Source organism: Triturus cristatus, chromosome 4_2 (genome assembly GCF_964204655.1).
Source record: "Triturus cristatus chromosome 4_2, aTriCri1.1, whole genome shotgun sequence".
NCBI classification, from domain to species: Eukaryota; Metazoa; Chordata; class Amphibia; order Caudata; family Salamandridae; genus Triturus; species Triturus cristatus.
Window position 1 is genome coordinate 914883021 of NC_140586.1, and position 19340 is coordinate 914902360.

Consider the following 19340-nt stretch of genomic DNA (forward strand, 5'->3'; position numbering starts at 1 on the left):
AATTTCAAAACACGGTATGCTGCCACCACCGTGCTACGCGCATGAACCCGTGACAGGAACAGTACTTCTTTATCACTACTAAGGGCTCGCCCGGTGCGTCCCTCCAGGTCCAAGTCCAGGGCCAGTCTCATATCCAAGGCAGGCCTAGCATTTGCACTTGCTACATTAGAGTAATGCTTGGGCCAAAAATCCCAAAACAAGGACATCCGATACAGTTGGACAAACAGGGCATGGGACATAACTGTACACTATTACGGGGAAATTCCAGTGGTATCAAGGGGGTTATCTTTTGAAACCAGTGGGAGCATAACTGTGTCCAAATCCGAGATCAAATGAGAAATGATGAGACAGACATTTCTAAGAGCAAAGTACTTATTTCAGTTTACATATCTTTTGTGCAAGCCTCTTACATGTCATACTAGAAGGTGTGGTCTGATAGGACAGCACAAAAATTGTTGATACAAGGCGGCAATGTTCTGCTTAAACCCATGGCAAAACCAGAGACACATTTGTTCTAAAATCTCAAGCAAGTTAGCTCAAGAATTAAAAAAGGTCAAAACATCTAGACAGAGCAACAAAAAGTAGATACGCTGAAGAATAGTAAAACAAAAATCCAAAAATAGAGGCAAAAAATAAGGCTACACATGTTACAATGGCTGAAAAGGTTTATTCTGCAATCTCACCAACAAGTGTAATAAACTGTGTATAGAAAGGATTGCACGACTCAAATATACCCTTACTCCCTAGAGATTGATTTTACTCTGGTGACTGACAGCCAACAAATTAAGAAGGTTTTTCGCTGCTTGTCTTTTCAGAACCTTCAACATCAGAGGATCAGACAAAATACCAATCCGGAGATGACGCCAACAGGCTCAATACACATTTGGCTGGAAGCTTATTCTCCCGGATATTGGCTGGTAACTTTGTCTGTGCAATACATTCTTTGACCGGGGAGGAAGCGGGGTTTGTACTGAGTTGTTGCTATGAAAACAATAAAAAATGTTTCAACAAACAGGCTCAATACACATTTGGGATTTTTTAGTCAAATGTGTTCAAAGACCCACTCAAGATTAGTTGAGATAATAATATCTGGATGAAAAAAAGTTTAAACAATGGGAAAACACATATCCTTCACTCAGACAATAGAGGTTTAAGTGGTCCTGCTCATAGTTGTGCACACGCCATACTGGAACTCAAGTCTAGAAACTGCCTCCCCCACTACAGACATGAGAGGCTTATGATCAGCCAACAGATACAGAGGCACAGGTCTGAAATTCTAGAATTCCTTCAGTGCCTCAAGTGCACAACTAGGCTTTCTGATCGCTAGGAAACAACGGAATGTATTAAAATGTTATAGAACTAAACTGTCTAATAAGGAAGATCTAAGGTCCTACAGTTGTTCTAAGAGGCAAGGGTCGAATGAAAACCACCTAAAAAAAAAAACAACAAAAAAAGAGAAATAAGGGCCTAGTCAAGCAAGCAAACAAAGGGCAGAAAAACTAGGAGCAGAGTTAACCAAGCTAGCAACTGAACTGAGAAGACCTAGTCAAATAGTTAATTATAAGAACGACCGTGTCGCACCAAAATGGTATATAAAATAATAAAGGGAGCATATATAGCACTTCAGTCACTTTCATCACTATTTTTGTTCATTTATTCATTTATGCACGAACCCTCTTCACTTGTATTTTTATCTTCTCCAGTTACAGATCTCAAATAGGAGTCTGTGTACTGGACCACACCACATAATGCAGGTGGAGTAACCTTAAGTATATTGATATACTTGGGGCATATCAGCAGAAAAGGAATCTAGCATAGGGATCCAACAGTCCTGATGAAAGACGGTAGAGACACGGATTCCGGCAGAAACATGTCGACCTATATGCAGAACGGAGGGGTGAAGGGTGCATAATACACTCATCTCACCACCATCCCAGGGTATGAAATACCTTTTTTAATCCTGACAAGGGAATCCAGGAATAAAACTATTATTAGTATATCTCTTCGTTAGTTTTAGACTCATTATCTGCACCTTTTTTGGATCCTTCTTTTTCCTTTTCTATTTGTTGGTATTGTCTCTCCCACCCTATTGCTCCGCCTCAAGCGTTGGGCTGCGCTGAGGCGCCGCAGCAGCCCTATGATGAAGCATGCCACAATTCGTTGTGGGTGAGGGCAGTTTTTTACAAAGTAAAGTGCTTTGCTACACCTTTATTGTAGACGGATACTTGATTAAAATTGCGACTATAGGAACGTTACTTCTTTTCTGTGTGTTGATCAGTTTACCTAATGCCTGCTGGAAATCCATGATAAGGCCAGGAAAAGAATATCTACATCTTGAAACAGTCCATTTAGGAACAGTGCGGGCAAATTAATGTATTAGGCGTGGGAGCACCACCATCTTTGCCAGAGTTAGTCATCTCTTTGGCAACAGTGGCAAGCTTTTCTAGAATTCAACGCTGCCTCTCAGACCCTCTCAAAGACCCTTGCCTTGTCATTCTAATAATCTTTCTGGATTCTTAGAACATCAATGTTTCCCATCTGGAAAGCCAGACAAAGATGGTGCCACCACAACAATCTTTTCATATATGCGTGGAATACCTGGATTCAGACAGAAGGATCCCCCTCGTCCTGGAAGCTGAATCATCGCTAGGCTCCTGGCTCATGCTGCGGATGCTGTCAGATGGGCCTGTGCCCAGGTCACAGGTGATCATGTCATTGCTCTCACGGAAGCACCGGATGTGTCCACAGAGCGTCTGTAGGAAGTTGGTGATGTTGATCTCCTGCAGCTGCTCCTCACAATAGTCCATAGCTGTGAGCAGGTCCTGATATGAAACGCTGCAGCTCTGCTGCAGACTCTTATATAATCCTAGGAAGGGCGGCAGTGGAAGGGACAGCACAGGAGTGGCGATGGAAAGAGCAGGTGTAGTCACAGCAAGAGGTGCATGGTAGACATACAGGAACAGAGTGATGTGCCAATATTACAAATGGACAGACATCAAGGCATACACAGAGATCACAAGGGAAAGGGAAATTTGTATGCAAAGATCACAAAAGGGAAGATGCATGTGTAAAGATCACAAGTGGAGTAGAAAAGAGGTGTGTACAGAAAACACAAGGGTCAGAAAAGAGGGGTATGGAAGAGAAATCAAAAGAGGGAAGGGGCCGTGCGTACGGAATATAAGCAAAGGGAAAAAAATGCATGCAGAAAAGTACAAAGGAAGCAACAATGACGTGCATATGTAAATAACAATGGGAGGGGGAAATGACATGTGTGCAACAATCAGGAAAAATTAAGCATGCGCAGAAATCCCAAGGTCGAAAGAGGTGTGTACACAGACCACAAGAGGAGACAGGGTAAATGCAGAGAACAGAGGGAGAGAAATGGAGGGACAGGCAGAGGCCATAGGGGAAGAGAAAGGCGAGGGATTTCAGGAGTTAAAAAGAAAAAGGAGGCAGACAAGAAAGGAATCAGAGCAAAGTGAAGAGTGATCCAAGGATTAAATGGGATCAAATGAGAGCAATGGAGAAAGAAATAACATTCAACCATAAAGGAGTGACATAAGAAAGATATGAGAGGGAAACAGGGAAAGCATTGAACAAGAAAGAAAACTATTAAATTAAGAAAAGCAGTGCAGTAAAAAACACTCAGAATCATAAATTCTGTTTCAAACATTTAAGTAATATCTCGTCTTCAATGGCAAATAATTCTCTCTAAAGCAAGATGAGTATTTCCCATTTCTAGGAGCAATCTCCTGATCTCTCACGTTTAAAGGTGTTATAGCGAGGCGGGAAAGCACTTCAATGTTTCAAATTTCCATCTGAAATTATCACAAACAGCATTAACTGATGAACCTCTTTCGAGACGCAGCTAGGGGCATAATCAATGGCCTTCCCAGTGTGAGACATTGCTTCAGAGCCCTTTATCATATTGAAATATCAGCCTTACACCAGCACAGCAGCCAGAGGACCTCTCTTACAATCTGCATCCAAGACTGGCTTGTGGTAGTCCTGATGCTTCAGCTATTTCATGTGTTGATCTCAAATTACATTTCCCAGAAGTCCAAAACAAGTGCTTTGCTGCTTACCAATGATGAATGTGGAAGCGGTGCTCTTATAAACAGCAGGTACTGCTCTAGATCATTAGTGAGCTTTTACATAAATCTTTATTTTCCTTTGGGAGAGGGCAATGACAGATTATCCCTTGGGTCTGAGGGGCATCAACGATGGCATACATCTGCCATTTTTGGCTCATCAGGCAAAGCTAGATAACTGGGCGGACATTGAGGATTTTTGTATAGGGTCAAACCTGAAAGGAGTGAGGAGAAAAAGTTCACCTAACAAAATGTTAAAGTAGCTGAAGTCCATTTCATATGACTCGTGCTGATCCAATACCTCTTTCGCACTAGCTGCAGATGGCCAGTCCGCTTTCTCCGTCAGGAAGATTGGGCATGCCTGCTCACATAACAATCACTGCATCCCATGCATTAGAAGTGGCAAAGACAGACTGATCTATTCAGAAAGCAGTGGATAAACCTCAATGCAAGCAAGGGGATCAAGCACTTGTTTTAAAGGTGTTAATCCACGAAAGGTCCAGAATTATAGGCACTATGTTTTAGATTTGGTTTGTCCTCTCTGTGCAACACAATAGGCAATGTCTTCAGCTTATGCTGGTGTGCTAGTATACTCCTCTTCCTAGTAAGCTTATCCTGGTGTGATGGTATACTCCTCTTCCTAGTAAGCTTATCCTGGTGTGATGGTATACTTCTCTTCCTACTGAGCTTATCCTGGTGTCATAGTATACTCCTCTTCCTAGTGAGCTTGTCCAGGTGTGCTAGTATACTCCTCTTCCTAGTGAGGTAATCCGGGCGAGGAAGTATACACCTCTTTCCAGTGATCTTTTCCAGGTGTGGGAGTATACTCCTCTTTCCACTGTGCTTATACAGGTATGGGAGTATACTTCTCTTCCTAGGGAGCTTATCCCAGTGTGGGAGTACAGGCCTCTTCCTAGTGAGCTCATCCAGGTGTGCCAGTATACTCCTCTTCCTAGTGAGCTTATCCAGGTGTGCTAGTATACTCCTCTTCCTAGTGAGCTTGTCCAGGTGTGCTAGTATACTCCTCTTCCTAGTGAGCTTATCCAGGTGTGGGAGTGTAATCCTCTTCCTAGTGATCTTATCCAGGTGTGGGAGTATACTCCTCTTCCTCGTGCGGTAGACCATGCTTGCTAGTATACTCCTTTTCCTAGTGAGCTCATCCAGGTGTGCTAGTATACTCCTGTTCCTTGTGAGCTAATCCAGGTGAGGAAGTATACTCCTCTTTCCAGTTATCTTATCCAGGTGTGCGAGTATACTCCTCTTCCTTGTAAGCTTAACCAGGTGTGGGAGTATACTTCTCTTCCTAGTGAGCTAATCCATCTCTCATGCATCAGCTCTTGCGTTCGAATGAATATATACTCCTCTTCCCAGTGAGCTTATCCAGGTGTGGGAGTATACTCCTCTTCTTAGTGAGCTTATTCAAGTGTGTGAGTATGCTCCTCTTCCTATGAGCTTTTTCTGGTGTGCTAGTATACTCCTCTTCCTAGTGAGCTTGTCCAGGTGTGCTAGTATACTCCTCTTCCTAGTGAGCTCATCCAGGTCGGCTAGTATACTCCTCTTCCTAGTGAGTTTACCCAGGTGTGATAGTATACTCCTCTTCCTAGTGAGCTTATCCAGGTGTGCTAGTATACTCCTCTTCCTAGTGAGCTTATCCAGGTGTGCTAGTATACTCCTCTTCCTAGTGAGCTTATCCAGAAGTGGGAGTATACTCCTCTTCCTAGTGAGCTTATCCAGGTGTGCCAGTATACTCCTCTTCCTAGTGAGCTTATCCAGGTGTGCCAGTATACTACTCTTCCTAGTGAGCTTATCCAGAAGTGGGAGTATACTCCTCTTCCTAGTGAGCTTATCCAGGTGTGCCAGTATACTCCTCTTCCTAGTGAGCTTATCCAGAAGTGGGAGTATACTCCTCTTCCTAGTGAGCTTATCCAGGTGTGCTAGTATACTCCTCTTCCTAGTGAGCTTATCCAGAAGTGGGAGTATACTCTTCTTCCTAGTGAGCTTATCCAGGTGTGTGAGTATACTCCTCTTCCTAGTGAGCTTATCCAGGTGTGCTAGTATACTCCTCTTCCTAGTGAGCGTATCCAGAAGTGGGAGTATACTCCTCTTCCTAGTGAGCTTATCCAGGTGTGTGAGTATACTCCTCTTCCAAGCTGTTTTAGCCCCATGGCTACATAAACCTTTTCATCACCAACACTGTGCCTTGGAGTTGGTCGGAAGTTATGGGAAAGCACACTGAGGAGGGCATGTTCCGTTGGATTTTGTTTTTTAAGAACATGGACAGGCTGCAAAAAAAAATGGAGTAATGTCCATTACCACCAAGGAATCACAGGTCATGTGACACCTTGGATCAGTCCTAGCCTGTCGCCAAATAGCATCTTGCATGGTAGGACTTGCAAGCCAATATGTAAAATGGGAAGCTACAGTATGCACGATGCAAGCTTTTATTAGCTAAAATGAAGAGCATGACATGTTACCACTTAAAGCATACAGAGGTATATTTTGTACTATGAAGGTGCATGGTTGCCCTTCTCTGGGAAAGAAGTGTCAATGCTATTGGAGCAGGGTTGTAATCCAAACAAAGCTTTGGTGCTGTGCTCCTTGTGTGCATATGTGGTATGGTGTCATGTTCTCAACCCCTCCCCCCCCCACCCCCTCACATGAGCACCAGTTACGTTACATAAGGACACATTAATTAATTCATTAATTTGTTGTTAGGCACGAGGAGATTAAGTGATTTGGCCACAATCACATAATGTTGGGATTCATTGCCGAGACTTGAAGCCGGTTCCCCAGATTTGAGGTCGGCCGCACTAGCCTTTATGTGTTCTGTTGCTTCGAGAGGTGGACGTTAGAAGAGAGGGTGGTGCTGTTTGGGCAGCAGTTGGTGGCTTACAATATGGCTCCTTTGACATCTGTTGACAGAGAGGTTGTAGTGTGGTATGAAAAGATGTGGTGTCCGCTCTTTGAGGGATAGTTATGTGAGAAGGTTTAGACGCAGCAATGCTTTTCCCAATTACAAGGCTTTAATACTGCTTTTTTCGCATTGAAAATGCCAGACCGTCTACGCTTCTCTACTGCAGGGTGTTGGTACATAATTGGAGGCAGGAGAGTTCTTGGACATGGTAATGAACAAGGTATTTATCTTTGGTATCGCTGTGTTTGGTGGATACTCTAACTGCAGGTTCCTTACTAGAATATCCTGAGGCAGCAGACTAGATCCGGAAGATTTAAACAGCATAGCTTTTGCATGCAAGTAGGTGGTGCCATGTGGCTCTGTGTTGACTGTTGCTCCCTGAAAGTGACGATGGAGTGGCATATATGCGTCACCCCTGCACTTAGACGTCTGTTTTTTTTTTTAACTTTGTCCACGCCACGGATGTGGAGCCAACAATAATCAGAGGTACCAGTGTGCACATGTCAGCCAGCACAAACCGCAGCAAGGAACTCTTCACCACTGAGAAGGAGTTCTCCAACCCCACAGCCGCTGTGAATAGCATCATCCCCTCTCAAGAAATGCGTGGATCTCTGTCATCTATGAAAACCTCAAACCCCAAACTGCTGCTGCCAACAGCATCAGCCTGCTCACACTCGCGAACACAAGCCTCAAACACCTGATAACCCACTGGGATCCTCTCACAACTCAAACCACAATCTCCATCATAAACTCCGTGCACTCGGGTGCACCCACGGACCCCTGTCCCCACTACGTCTTCAACCTTGGGAGCAAGACGATTGTCAATGTGTTCAAGAAATTCCTGAACAACTCCATCACCTCGACCTCCTTCCCTGAGGACTGGAAACACACTAAAGTGAGGCCCCTCCTGAAGAAACCATCCACAGACCCAGCAGAACCAAAGCACTAACAGCCCATCTCCCTGCTCCCATTTCCAGCGTAAGTTCTAGAGAAGGCAATCAACCAGCAACTCACCGAACACCTGGAAAACAACAACCTCCTGGACACCTCTCAATCCAGATCCCGAGCCAACCACAGCACCAACACAGCCCTGATCACACCAACCGATGGCATCAGGGCCCTCCTGGTCCACGACGAAAAGGCAGCCGTCATCCTTCTGGAGCGGTCAGCAGCCTTCAACACCATCTCCCATCATATCTTGATCCACAGACTCCACCAAATCGAAATCCAGGAAAACGCTCTCAAATGGATCGCCACATATCTCACCGGAAGAACCCAGAGAATCAGTATCCCACTGTTCACCTCTGAACCCAAGAAGATTATCTGCAGCGTTCCCCAAGGATCATCCCTCAGCCCCACCCTCTTCAACACATGCATGACCCCCCTGACCAGCACCCTCGGATCACACAGACTCATCATCTCCTACGCCACCCAGCTCATCACCTTGCTGTCAGAAGACCCCTCCACCACCAGAGCTAACTTCCACAGATTTATGATGAACTACACCGACTGGATGTAGGACAACTGTCGCAAGCTCTTCATTAACAAGACAGAGTCCTCATCTATTGGAACTACACCTCTCATTGGAAGGCGGCATGGTGGCCTGCTGAACTCAGCCCATCCCCCGAACTGACAGACCACGCCCACAACCTTGGCATCATCTTTGACAGTACGTTTTCCATGAATAAACAGGTAAACGCAGTCTTATGCGCCTGCTTCTATACCCTACGCATGCTCCACGAGATCTTCAGGTGGCTCCCAGAAGAGCTGACACGCAGGTCCTCTTCACCAGCAGGCTGGACTATAGGAACGCACTTTACGTAGGAATCACCACACACCTCCAGAATAGACAATACAAAACTCAGCAGCCAGACTCATCCTCGACCTCCCCAGAAGAACCCACATCACACGCCACCTCAAGAAGCTACACTGGTTCCCAATCCAGAAGAGATGCCAGTTCAAGATGTTGACCCACGCATTCAAAGCCCTGCACAACAAAGGACCGGTCTACATCAACAAACTCTTGACCTTCCACCCACCAACCAGACACCTACGATCTACCTCACTCTTCCTCGCAGAGACCCCCCTTATCCGCCGAAACAGCGGAGGACGCTCCTTCTCACACCTACCGGCCAAAGCTTGGAACGATCTTCCCCTTCACCTCGAAGCCATCCCACCGCTCCAACAATTCAGGAAAGGATTCAAGACCTGGCTGTTTGAATGAACGGATCACCACGAAGCTAGCAGCAACTCCAGCGCTTTGGGACCCTCACAGGTGAATTGCTGCACTACACAAATCTTTGATTGATTGATGTCAAGTTGGTGACCTTTTTAGATGGGGAAAAAGAGACCATTCCATGCAACGGGAGGTGGGAACACAGCGAGGACTCTGCGATTAGAGTATCCACCAGAAAGACCATTACTGGAGGAAATTAGCTTGTTCTTCTGATGAATACTTCAAACTGAAGATTCCTCACTTTTAGAATAGATACCAACCCAGTACCTCCAAACACTGTGGGCCCACAGAATGGGCTTGTAAGGCAATGGGTTCTGCCCATCAAATCTGCTCTGATTTTTCACTTTTTGATCACCTGGTTTCTGTCATTTTTACTGTGGTTGAGCTTCACAACTGGGGATTCACCACAGTAAACTCAAGGTAAATGGACTGCACATCTTTACTGCCGGTGTCTACCTTTTAAGATAGGGTCGCTGCGACGCACTTGGCTGATGGCATGTGAACACGTGTGCACAAGCACATGTGCACACATGCAAGGGCTGCGTGTGGGAGACTCCTGTAGTGTTTAGCCTGGTAACAGCACACTAGTAGCCTTGCGCAGATGGAACTCTGCAGAATTCGGTATTTACCTGGGGGACACCTCATAATGTTATGGTATACTCATAAGAAAAGTCAGTGTGGTTTACTGTCTTGTTGGCAGTGGCACTCCATTATATACCTATTGGAGGCCTGCCTTAGAGTGCAGCTTTGCTTCCCTTTGGTCTACAGAGACCAGTGACATATCGCAATGGCGTGTAACCTGTGAGGAAAAATGTCTGAAAGTTCCAAAACGATATCTGTAGAGCTTAAGGGTCATCCACGATTGTCATATTTCTCTTGCTCAGCTCAAGATCAGAGCCCAGGAATTTTGTCACCCTGCTGTGCCAAGTTATTTACGTTTCTCTCCAGCAGCAGAAACAAGTGGTAATGCAAGAATCTCTTATCTTTCACATACATCACTAGTGGTAATGCCAGACACCCTTACTATCCACAAATCATGGTGGTAATGCCTGCACCTCTTGCCTTTCACTTAACACTGATGGTAATGCATGACCCCTTACTTTTCATATATCTTAGTGGTAATGCCTGTGCTCCATGCCTTTCACATATTCTAGTGGTAATGCCTGCACTCCATGTCTTCCACATATCACTAGTAGTAATGTCAGTGCCCCTTCCACAAATCACTAGTGGTAATGGCTGCATTCCTTACCTTTCACATAACACTGGTGGTAATGCTCCTGCAGTAACGTGCAGTAGTTGACCAGCTCCTTTTGCTTGAGATCTATCCAGGAGGCAGCAGGCGGTCGCTCCATGGAATGGGTCCTGGAAGAAGCCAATAAATTACACTACTGACAGGCCTGAGAGCTGAAAGGACAGTTCTGCACTGTGGCTATGACCGCAGAGAGGATTCTTTCACCTTCCAAAAGACTGAGAGCAAAGCTGATATCAGGACTACACGTCAGGGTCCCGGAGTAAAGCACACTTCAAAGGCTGCCAAAGAAATTGGTGAGCAGATCCCAAGCATAGCGACATTCAGGAGAAAGCACCAGCCACAGCAGAGGGAAATATCTGAATGCCGAATAAGCAAGGAGGTATATTGCCACCACTGGATTTGATGGCATGGAGTGTTCTGTAAGGTCTATCAACCTGTCACCAACCGGTCATAATTTAAATAACAATGAAAAAGAAGAACTGATTGTAAACTATTATATTATATTTGTCTGTGGACTAAGAACCACAGTGGATACCTTAAGAGTACTACAGGTGTGCACATCTGTCGAGGACTTAAAAGCATATGGCCAACATAGGCCAAGACAGAGCAGTGGAAGAGGACCGTGTTTCATACAGCCAGGGTGCGGAGTTGGGAACTACTTTGTGAAACCTTGTAAGACTAATCATCGGTCACTGCTCTTCTTCAGATAGCTTTTATTTCTTAAAAACTTTATTACTAAGAGCTGCAGCTCTAAAGCTAAACTGACTATCCATCTTAGTGTTGGTTAGAGGGTACACACTAGCTGTTACAGGGCTAATGCCTGCAACAGTAAGGTAATTTGTTGGTACTCGGGGTGACTGGACACCTGAAGAGATGTTACTATATACTTCTGAAAGCAGTACAGTTCTGTCCTCAGCTACCAAGCCAACAGCTAAGAGTAACTAGTACTGAAGATGCGCCCATCTCCTCTGACACCACAGTGCGTGCAGCACATGATTTCAAAGCAGAGCTTGGCAAGGGATTTAAGAGCCTGGGGTCTGGTTACTGGAATGAATTAAAAGACGTGCAACCTTACATACTGTAGAGGAGGAACTCCCCGCCCATAACAAGGGGCTTCTGTCTCCAAACAAAATGCATGTGACATTTTCATCTACTAGACTGTAATGGCAAAACATTAAGCACAAGCCATCTACAAGCCACGTAAAGTACTTCTGTAGTATTATTTATAGCACAGAAAATATTATTAATTCGGTTGAAGATGCCGTTATTAAAAATTAGAAATGATTGCATCTTAAATAAATATTTGTGTTTCTTTTAAACTGTTGTTGGAATAAAATAGCAAAGAAATGTTTTACTTGGCTATTGTGAAGTAAATATGAGAGTTTCTCTACTTTGTGAAGAGATAACAATGCCTGACAATTTAGTGATTTATATTTCTCTTGCGCCTGCTAACAAAAAGTAAATTATGACTGTACTACTTTTTAAGATTGTTTGGTTGTGAGCACAAAATGAGTAATGGATACAGATTTAAAGAAAAACAGAAAGCCCAAAACAGTTGAAACCAAAGGTTTACAAACACAGCACACGGCATGATGTTACACCATGTGAAAGTGAAATGTATTATACAAACGTTCTTGTCCTGCAGAGCTTGCTGTCATGTTTATACCGCACAGCTTCTAGTCATGCCATGGTCCATTTAATACAGCTTGCTGTGAAGGTCTAACTTCTTCTACCTGTATCAGTCTGCCCAGGCACTTCTTTCTATAATGCAATGATATATCTCATGCAGTGGTAGGCACCCACACAGCTTTCTGTCATGTGACTTCTATCTTGCATGACTTCTTTTAATGCCATAGACGATCTTACAGATCTTGCCATCAGGGATGGTCTATCCTACACAGCTTCCTGTTATATGACTGCCTATCCCACACAGCTTCCTGCCATATGACTGCCTATCCCACACAGCTTCCGGTCATATGACTGCCTATCCCACACAGCTTCCTGTTATAGGACTGCCTATCCAACACAGCTTCATGTGATGTGAATACATGTGCTACTCAGGTTCCGGTCTGTGACGGTGAAGCTCCAATAGCTTCCTCTCCCGTTCAATCTATCCATGCACTTTATCCTTTTATGCAATTGTCTGTCCATGCAAATATACACATCATGTCATGATGTGTCACCACACAGCTATCTGTCACCAGATGATCTATCCAGCATATTGTGTTTACCTAGGAAGATCTATCATACTTAGCTTCTTGCAATGTGATGGTTTATCCTGCAGAGCATTGTGCATTCTATGCTGTTTCCCGTCAGTAACTGACTATTCCACAGAAACATGTCACGTAATAGTTTATCAAACACAACGTCCTATATGATGTTCTTGTGCATATAGCTTTCTGCCATGTTGTGGTGTATCCCATAAAGATATTTGTCATGTAACGGTTTATTATGGGATCCCTGCATGGTGTACAGTCATGTCCCCTGCCCTGTATGCACAAATTGCTAGCATCTATTATTCTTGTGTTTGGAATTTGGCTAGCTTCACGTTAATCATTTGTGTTCATGGAGGCCTAGGCCCTCCCTTGACTTACAAGAGGTTCTGGACTTGGCCTGGAAGTACGCACCAAGCAGACTCCTCATAGTGACAGCTGGACTATTTTCCTTGTCACAGGTTTCATAGGCGTAGCATGGTGGTGGTAGCATGCTCTCTTTTGTAGTGCTTATAGTCAGACCAGGCATTTTTATGCGTGTCATGTGAGTGGAAGCCTATTGTTCATCTGTTCACGGTGAACCCGGAATCAGTGCTAGTTTATGCAGTGTAATGCTGGCTGCTTGAAAGAAGTAAGAACTCCAATACAGAGGTGCCCACCCAGGTACCCTTCTGCAAGTTGAGAACCTGTCACTTTACCCAACGTGCCTGTGAGCAAGCACTACTCTGAAGATCTGAGGCAGACACCTGGAGGCACTACGTGACGCAGATATCGTCTGACAGTCGTTACACCAAAAACCTTCGTGCCCTATCAGGGTACTGCCAGCAGGGCGCAGGATATCACCTGCAAGCATGCACCTGAGTGCTGACAACTGTAGCAAATGGGAGCACCCATTTAGTCGTCCAGGGTTTTCTCCTTTGACTACCCAGTTTTTTTTATTTTTAATTGTGAGTGAGTCTCACTATTTGACTCTAAGGACCAGATTATGATCTGGGAGGACAGGGTTACTCAATCACAAACGTGACGGATATCCCGTCCGCTAAATTACAATTCCATGATTTCCTATGAAACGTAGACGTTATATCCGTCTCGCTTGTGACATAGTATCCCATCCGCCAAGATCATAATCAGGCCCCAAGTTATGGTACATTTATGCTAATTGGACCGAGCATCCTAACCGCCAATGTCTGCCTTTTAAGATCAGGATGGTACTGCGCAGCAGGGTAGGAGGCACTGGGCTGGTTAAACAAGATCATGTGTGCACATGTATGGGGTCTGTGTGTGAGACTACCATTGTGTGCAACCCAGAACCTGCACACAGGTAGTCTACCTCAGAAGGGACACTGCAAAGATAGGCTCCTTAGGGGTACCCTCTCATTTTAGTGGATGTCCTGGGCTATGCCTTATAATATGAGAGGACATTCATAGAATAGGAAACTGCATCTGTAGTGCTTACTGGAAAACCAGTGGTATTTTCACTGTGTTATACATATAGGAGAAATCTGCCCACAGTTTTGCTCCACTTAAGCCTGAAGGCTCCAACGAGGTGTCAAACTAGGGTAAAGCATGCATACTGAGTTTGAATTTGCAATCCCTAGCACACTACATCAACATATTATGGACTTCAGAAATTATCATATTTCTCTGGCTCAGCTCATAATCCGATTTCAGGCCTTTGTCCCCCTTACTGGACCAAGTTAATTACTGTACTCCCCAGCAAAGGAAACAAAAACCTCCGCACACAAAAGGAGCAATTATCAGTGATTGACTCAGCTCCTGGGAAAGGAAATTTAGCTTTCACACTGCACCTGGACTGGGACAGCTCAGGCCCACTAGAACAAAGGAGAAAGCCCAAACGTCTGGAGCCAAGACAGCAGGGATTCACCATTTAAGTTTTGGTGGGAAGGGGTAAGACAGTGATGCCAGCTAAGAATAGAGCTGAGTCCCTCAGAGGAGCCTTTTCCAGAGAAAACCCGAAGTCGCCATGTTGGAATGCCCCAGTATAATGTGCAGGGGGGTTGGAACAGGGGTGAAGGGATGCTGTGGCATCCCTGGTTTGACCCGGGGGGTCTGGCATCTAGAATTTTGCACCCCTACTTAGAAACCACTGCACAAGGGAGAGACAGATGAGACAACACTGGACCTAGGAAGCAACAACAACAGAATGAATGCCCAGCTGGAAAGAGAAGCCACCAGATGCCCTGCAAACATGGACTAAGTACGTTATCATCAGCTGTCCCCCAGGACTAGGAAGGATCTTTTCAGGGCTAGTGGTGCTGGCTCCATTCTTGCACCCTGAAGGATAGCTGGGGGAAAGTACTACTGGAGGACCCTGGATGCTTCCCTTAGAATCTCTATGGAAAAGACCTGGACGCCAATCCCCCACAGGTGCTCTGCAAGACATGGGGAGTGTGGGCAGGACGGTGTTCTGCTAGCTGGTTATGAAGGGGTGTATTAGATGCTCAAACTAGCAGGAGAGGAGCACCAGGATCCAGGCAGAGGAGAAAGTTGGCACAGGGAGCCAGCAAATCCAGCAGTCCACAGAACACATGGCGTTTAAAGGCCTGTTGAAAATCCTCATGACTAGGCCTGGCCACTAGGAGCTTAACAAGCCCAAAATGAGAAACATTGGCCCAACATGGCCTGATCTATATGCAACTTCCAAGATTTGCACTTGTTCAAAGAAAATCAAGAAAAGCAAGTGTGTTTTCGCTCTGCTGCACTTTCTGGAAATACCACAGGGGTTGGCACAGCTATTTTTAAAATTACCCATCTGAAGAGGCGATATGAGAGGTGCCACTTACCCCAAACCCAGATTGCCCCGGGTGCCTCCACCTCTGCTGAGGGCCATAATAAAGAAATGCTGAAGTCCAGCGCAAACATGGCATGCCTCGGGGACCACATCCCACGGCACACAAACAGGTGAGGAGAGCAAGCTGGATGCCTCCGTGCCCCCAACCATACTACTGCATGGTCTCACGCTTCCGTGCCCATGACTGGAGGAGGCGCAACTAGACCACAACCCGACCACTACTTTGTCAAGGTAATACCAATCCCCTACACCCTGAAAGGCCCAATGCAACCGACCAACGACTCACTGGAGTGACGGGATTGGGCCTGACAACCAAATCCTTGAAGTCTGTCTGCGCCGGGCAATAGCCAGACATAGTAGAGGGCCTGAAGCACCTGTTCCTACTGCGGCTCTCCAAGACTAGCCATGTGGCCAGCATCTGATTTCTTTCATCAGGACAGTGTGCCGTGTGGAAAGACCCGGACGACTGCTGGAGGGTTCACTGCGGCCCGAAGCAGCACAACCAGGGAAGGATGAGAGGCTGAAACGGGACATGAGCTTTTGAGAATGTATGCTGAGAGAAATGGGGGAGAACACTGCACTCATACTAGAGACTACACAATATTAACCTTGAGACTGAGATGATGAGAGGAGCGGGAAGAGTGCAGGATTGAGGTGGGTGGGGGCGTTCAGACATTTATGTATCAAAGACTCACACTTGCAAGTTGGGTACCCCAGCATTATTGTAATGCTTAGTATTTTGCTGGACAATTATCTTACTGTGCTGCTGGGAAGGAGTTGAGTGCTAAGCCTGATTTACCTCACATAAACATCCCAGAGAAGCCTGTCACTGCTCACCATTGCTACCACTGAGAGTCAAGTGCTGAAAGGATTGTGTTTGGCTGAATTTGCAGAGCCATATTTGGGCAGGCCCTGGGACAGTAGAGTCAAATAACATCAGTCCCCACATCTGTGGCCCAGTAGCCCCTTCCTGTCCTGTGGTCTCCAACATGGAGTCTGACTGACAATCATACGTAGCTTTCTTTCATTTGACTGTATATCTCACATAGCCGTCTGCCTGGAGCTTCCTGTCCCAGACAGCATTTTGTCATTTAACGGTCTAGCCCACACGGATTCTGTCAAAGATCCAGTCTTTTACACAAATGCTCCTGACAGTGACTGGCTGCTCCCACCTAACATGTGATAGTCTAGCCCACATAGCTTCCTGTTATATGATGGTCTATCCACAATGGTTCAGGTTAGCGATTGTCTGTACTACAAAACTTCCGGAGATACGATGGTCTATCCCATACAGTTTTCAGTCAATGGCTATCTTTGTGACAGAGCTTACTGCCAGTGACTATCCAGCCCTCGCTTCATCCTTTCATTGCCTGTGTAGGCCACACTTCATCCTCCTCTTCTGTTTTTTTTGTTTCCTCTAGCCAAGCACCTTTTCTGTCCATGTAATTGTCTATATCCACACTGCAATCATGTTATGTAATTGCCTACCAGCCACACATTGCCTACCCTCACACAGCTCTCCGCTGTGGAATGATCTATACCCTCCATTTCCTACACACAGTTGCTTGTGATGGCCTGCCCAGTTTGCCCTCTGCAACACACATTTCAAGCTCATGCAGTGCAAGCACAGATCCTCCCTAAAGTGGGAGAAGCAGCAAGACACATTTAAACTACCTGTTTTTTACATCCAGAAACACTTCCCAGGTACCGCAGTCCTGTTGCCTATACTCACTGGGGGAAAAAATAAATAGTTTTAGAAACACCCATCACCCAAAATGCGTCCCTATATATCTCCACGCCTCCAAGGGGATAAAGAAATCAATCAATCCAGAAAGAGACCTTTGGTGAGTCTAATATTTGCATTCAAGTCTTAGCAATCTCAAGAAAAGATTAAATATAAAAGCATGCACATATTTGACATTTTCCTGCCAAGATGCAGGGTGGACTGCTGACATACACCCCCTTTCTACTGAAACAAAAAACACATAGAAGCTTTGTTTATGAAAATAAAGAACTGCCCATTGACCTTAAAACCCTCAATTGTGGGTTCTTCGACATTGCCTCAGAACTAGTGAAAAGGAATCGGGATTGGAAATATTTACCTGAAGAAGATATCTCGGGCAGCCTTATCGGGACGAGGGTTGATCAGCTGCTCTCGGAGCACATCCATTGCGCAGTTGTACACATACACAGGACAGCGGAGGCGTCGGGGGTCATTGGGATCAGGCTGAGAGGCCTGCCGAATGAACGAGATGTGAGCGTCCCGCTTCTGGAGTCCTCCGAGCTCTGTGTGGTCAAATTTAGCATCTGCAAAAGCAAAGAGCCATGTGAAGGGGTATAAAACCCAATCTCAACAATACTTCATGTGGAAAAGACTAACACAGGAATGAACCGCTAACCCATCCTTCCCAAGCAAAGGTCTGGCCACATCGCAATACCCTGGTTAAACAAATAATCCATCCAATGCATTTATTGATTGGGTTGCTTTGTTTTCATGCCCTTTCACTCTCTTATGCAGAAGAATCTAATATTATGGCACACCCTAAATGGCATGATTTCCCTGCCACCACCTCTCCCACTTACATCTGACTTACAGCTGAATCTTTGTATGACTCACACAGTTCAACGTTTAACCATGATCTAACCTGAAAGCGAATGAAGGATATTAGTAGTCGTAGAATGCAGCTTACTGGGTCTGCCAGTCTGCCCAGCAGAAGCCAATTTCACAGGTTGGCAAAAGGCAATATAATTTTAAAAAAGTATCCACTCCTCTAAGATCTTGCATGCCCCAAGGTGAATCTTAAGTGTGACATTGATGTGCGCCGTGTTATGGTGGTAACAACAAAAGTCAAACCCAAGAGCAGACTTTAGAGGAGAGATTAAGGCTTACCAGTGGCCGGAGTGACGCTCAGGATAGGCACAGAGCCAAGCCTCCATTCCACCTTCTTTTCCTGTGGGCTGGCTAAGTCTCCAATGCTACTATTGTCTGTAGTTGAGGGGTTCTCTCCTTGCCGTCCTTCTTCCTTGAGAGCTTTATCTGGGCTTGATGGCATCAGTTTCTGCACATCTGGATATTAAATATCTACATGTTATCTGCACATACTTGGTCCAATGGGAAGGACCATGCATCAAAAAGGGCACAAAATTATGTCTTGGGAGAGAAGCACAAGCAAAATGGGGCACAGTTTACACAATTATAGGGAGAAAGTGTGAGTTCTTTAGAATTGTCAGTCGTCAAAAGTGTCTTGGTGACGTAACCTTGCCTCAAGTAGCGTGTACCAGTGCAAGTTCTAATTGACACAATTATGAATAAATGAAAACTAGATTGCGAGCTTGAAAAGGACATTTAGCTTAAGGTATACAGTCGGTCACAGCACCATGCTTCCTATTTAGAAGAAGAGTGCAAAGTTCAGTGCCATCACTGACTAGTAAGTACCTGCACTTTCAATATATGTCCTTTATGAGCAGATATTTGAAGAGCTGGGGGCTCAGATTCTATTGCAGGACCCGGAGGCGAGCATTCGGCTTTACTTCCTTCGCTTTAATCAACATATCAAAATTCCAGCAGCCATTTCATTCAAGCAAATCAATGAAAAAACAACATTTCCCATGAACAGTAGGGAACAAGCAAGTGCATCCAATCAAGAGCCAGTCCGCCGTATAACGTCCCGCCTCCTTTTACTTTTCAGCAGCAACACAGATAAGTCATGGTTCCTCTCATTTCTGGACGTTGATTTCATGTGCTAATTTGGTCTTGGTGAGGCGCCGCGGGGGGTTTAACCACTCCTACGCAGTCTCCACTCAGAGCACTGGTTTCATGTG

General features: G+C 45.3%; 1 protein-coding gene across 9 annotated transcripts in view; it reads right to left on the reverse strand.

The window, feature by feature from the left end:
- The window catches only part of SZT2 (SZT2 subunit of KICSTOR complex), a 937318-nt gene that overhangs the window by 627555 nt on the left and 290423 nt on the right, over nucleotides 1–19340 (reverse strand). For 8 of the 9 annotated variants that reach the window (XM_085602966.1, XM_085602963.1, XM_085602965.1 and 5 more), the window contains exons 25-29: nucleotides 18409–18585; nucleotides 17621–17825; nucleotides 17193–17249; nucleotides 10491–10603; nucleotides 2599–2866 (exon numbers count right to left, since the gene is read on the reverse strand). In XM_085602966.1, the coding sequence (XP_085459092.1) occupies nucleotides 2599–2866; nucleotides 10491–10603; nucleotides 17193–17249; nucleotides 17621–17825; nucleotides 18409–18585 (820 nt within the window). The remainder of the gene's footprint in view (nucleotides 1–2598; nucleotides 2867–10490; nucleotides 10604–17192; nucleotides 17250–17620; nucleotides 17826–18408; nucleotides 18586–19340) is intronic. The other variant, XM_085602961.1, reaches the window with a different exon arrangement.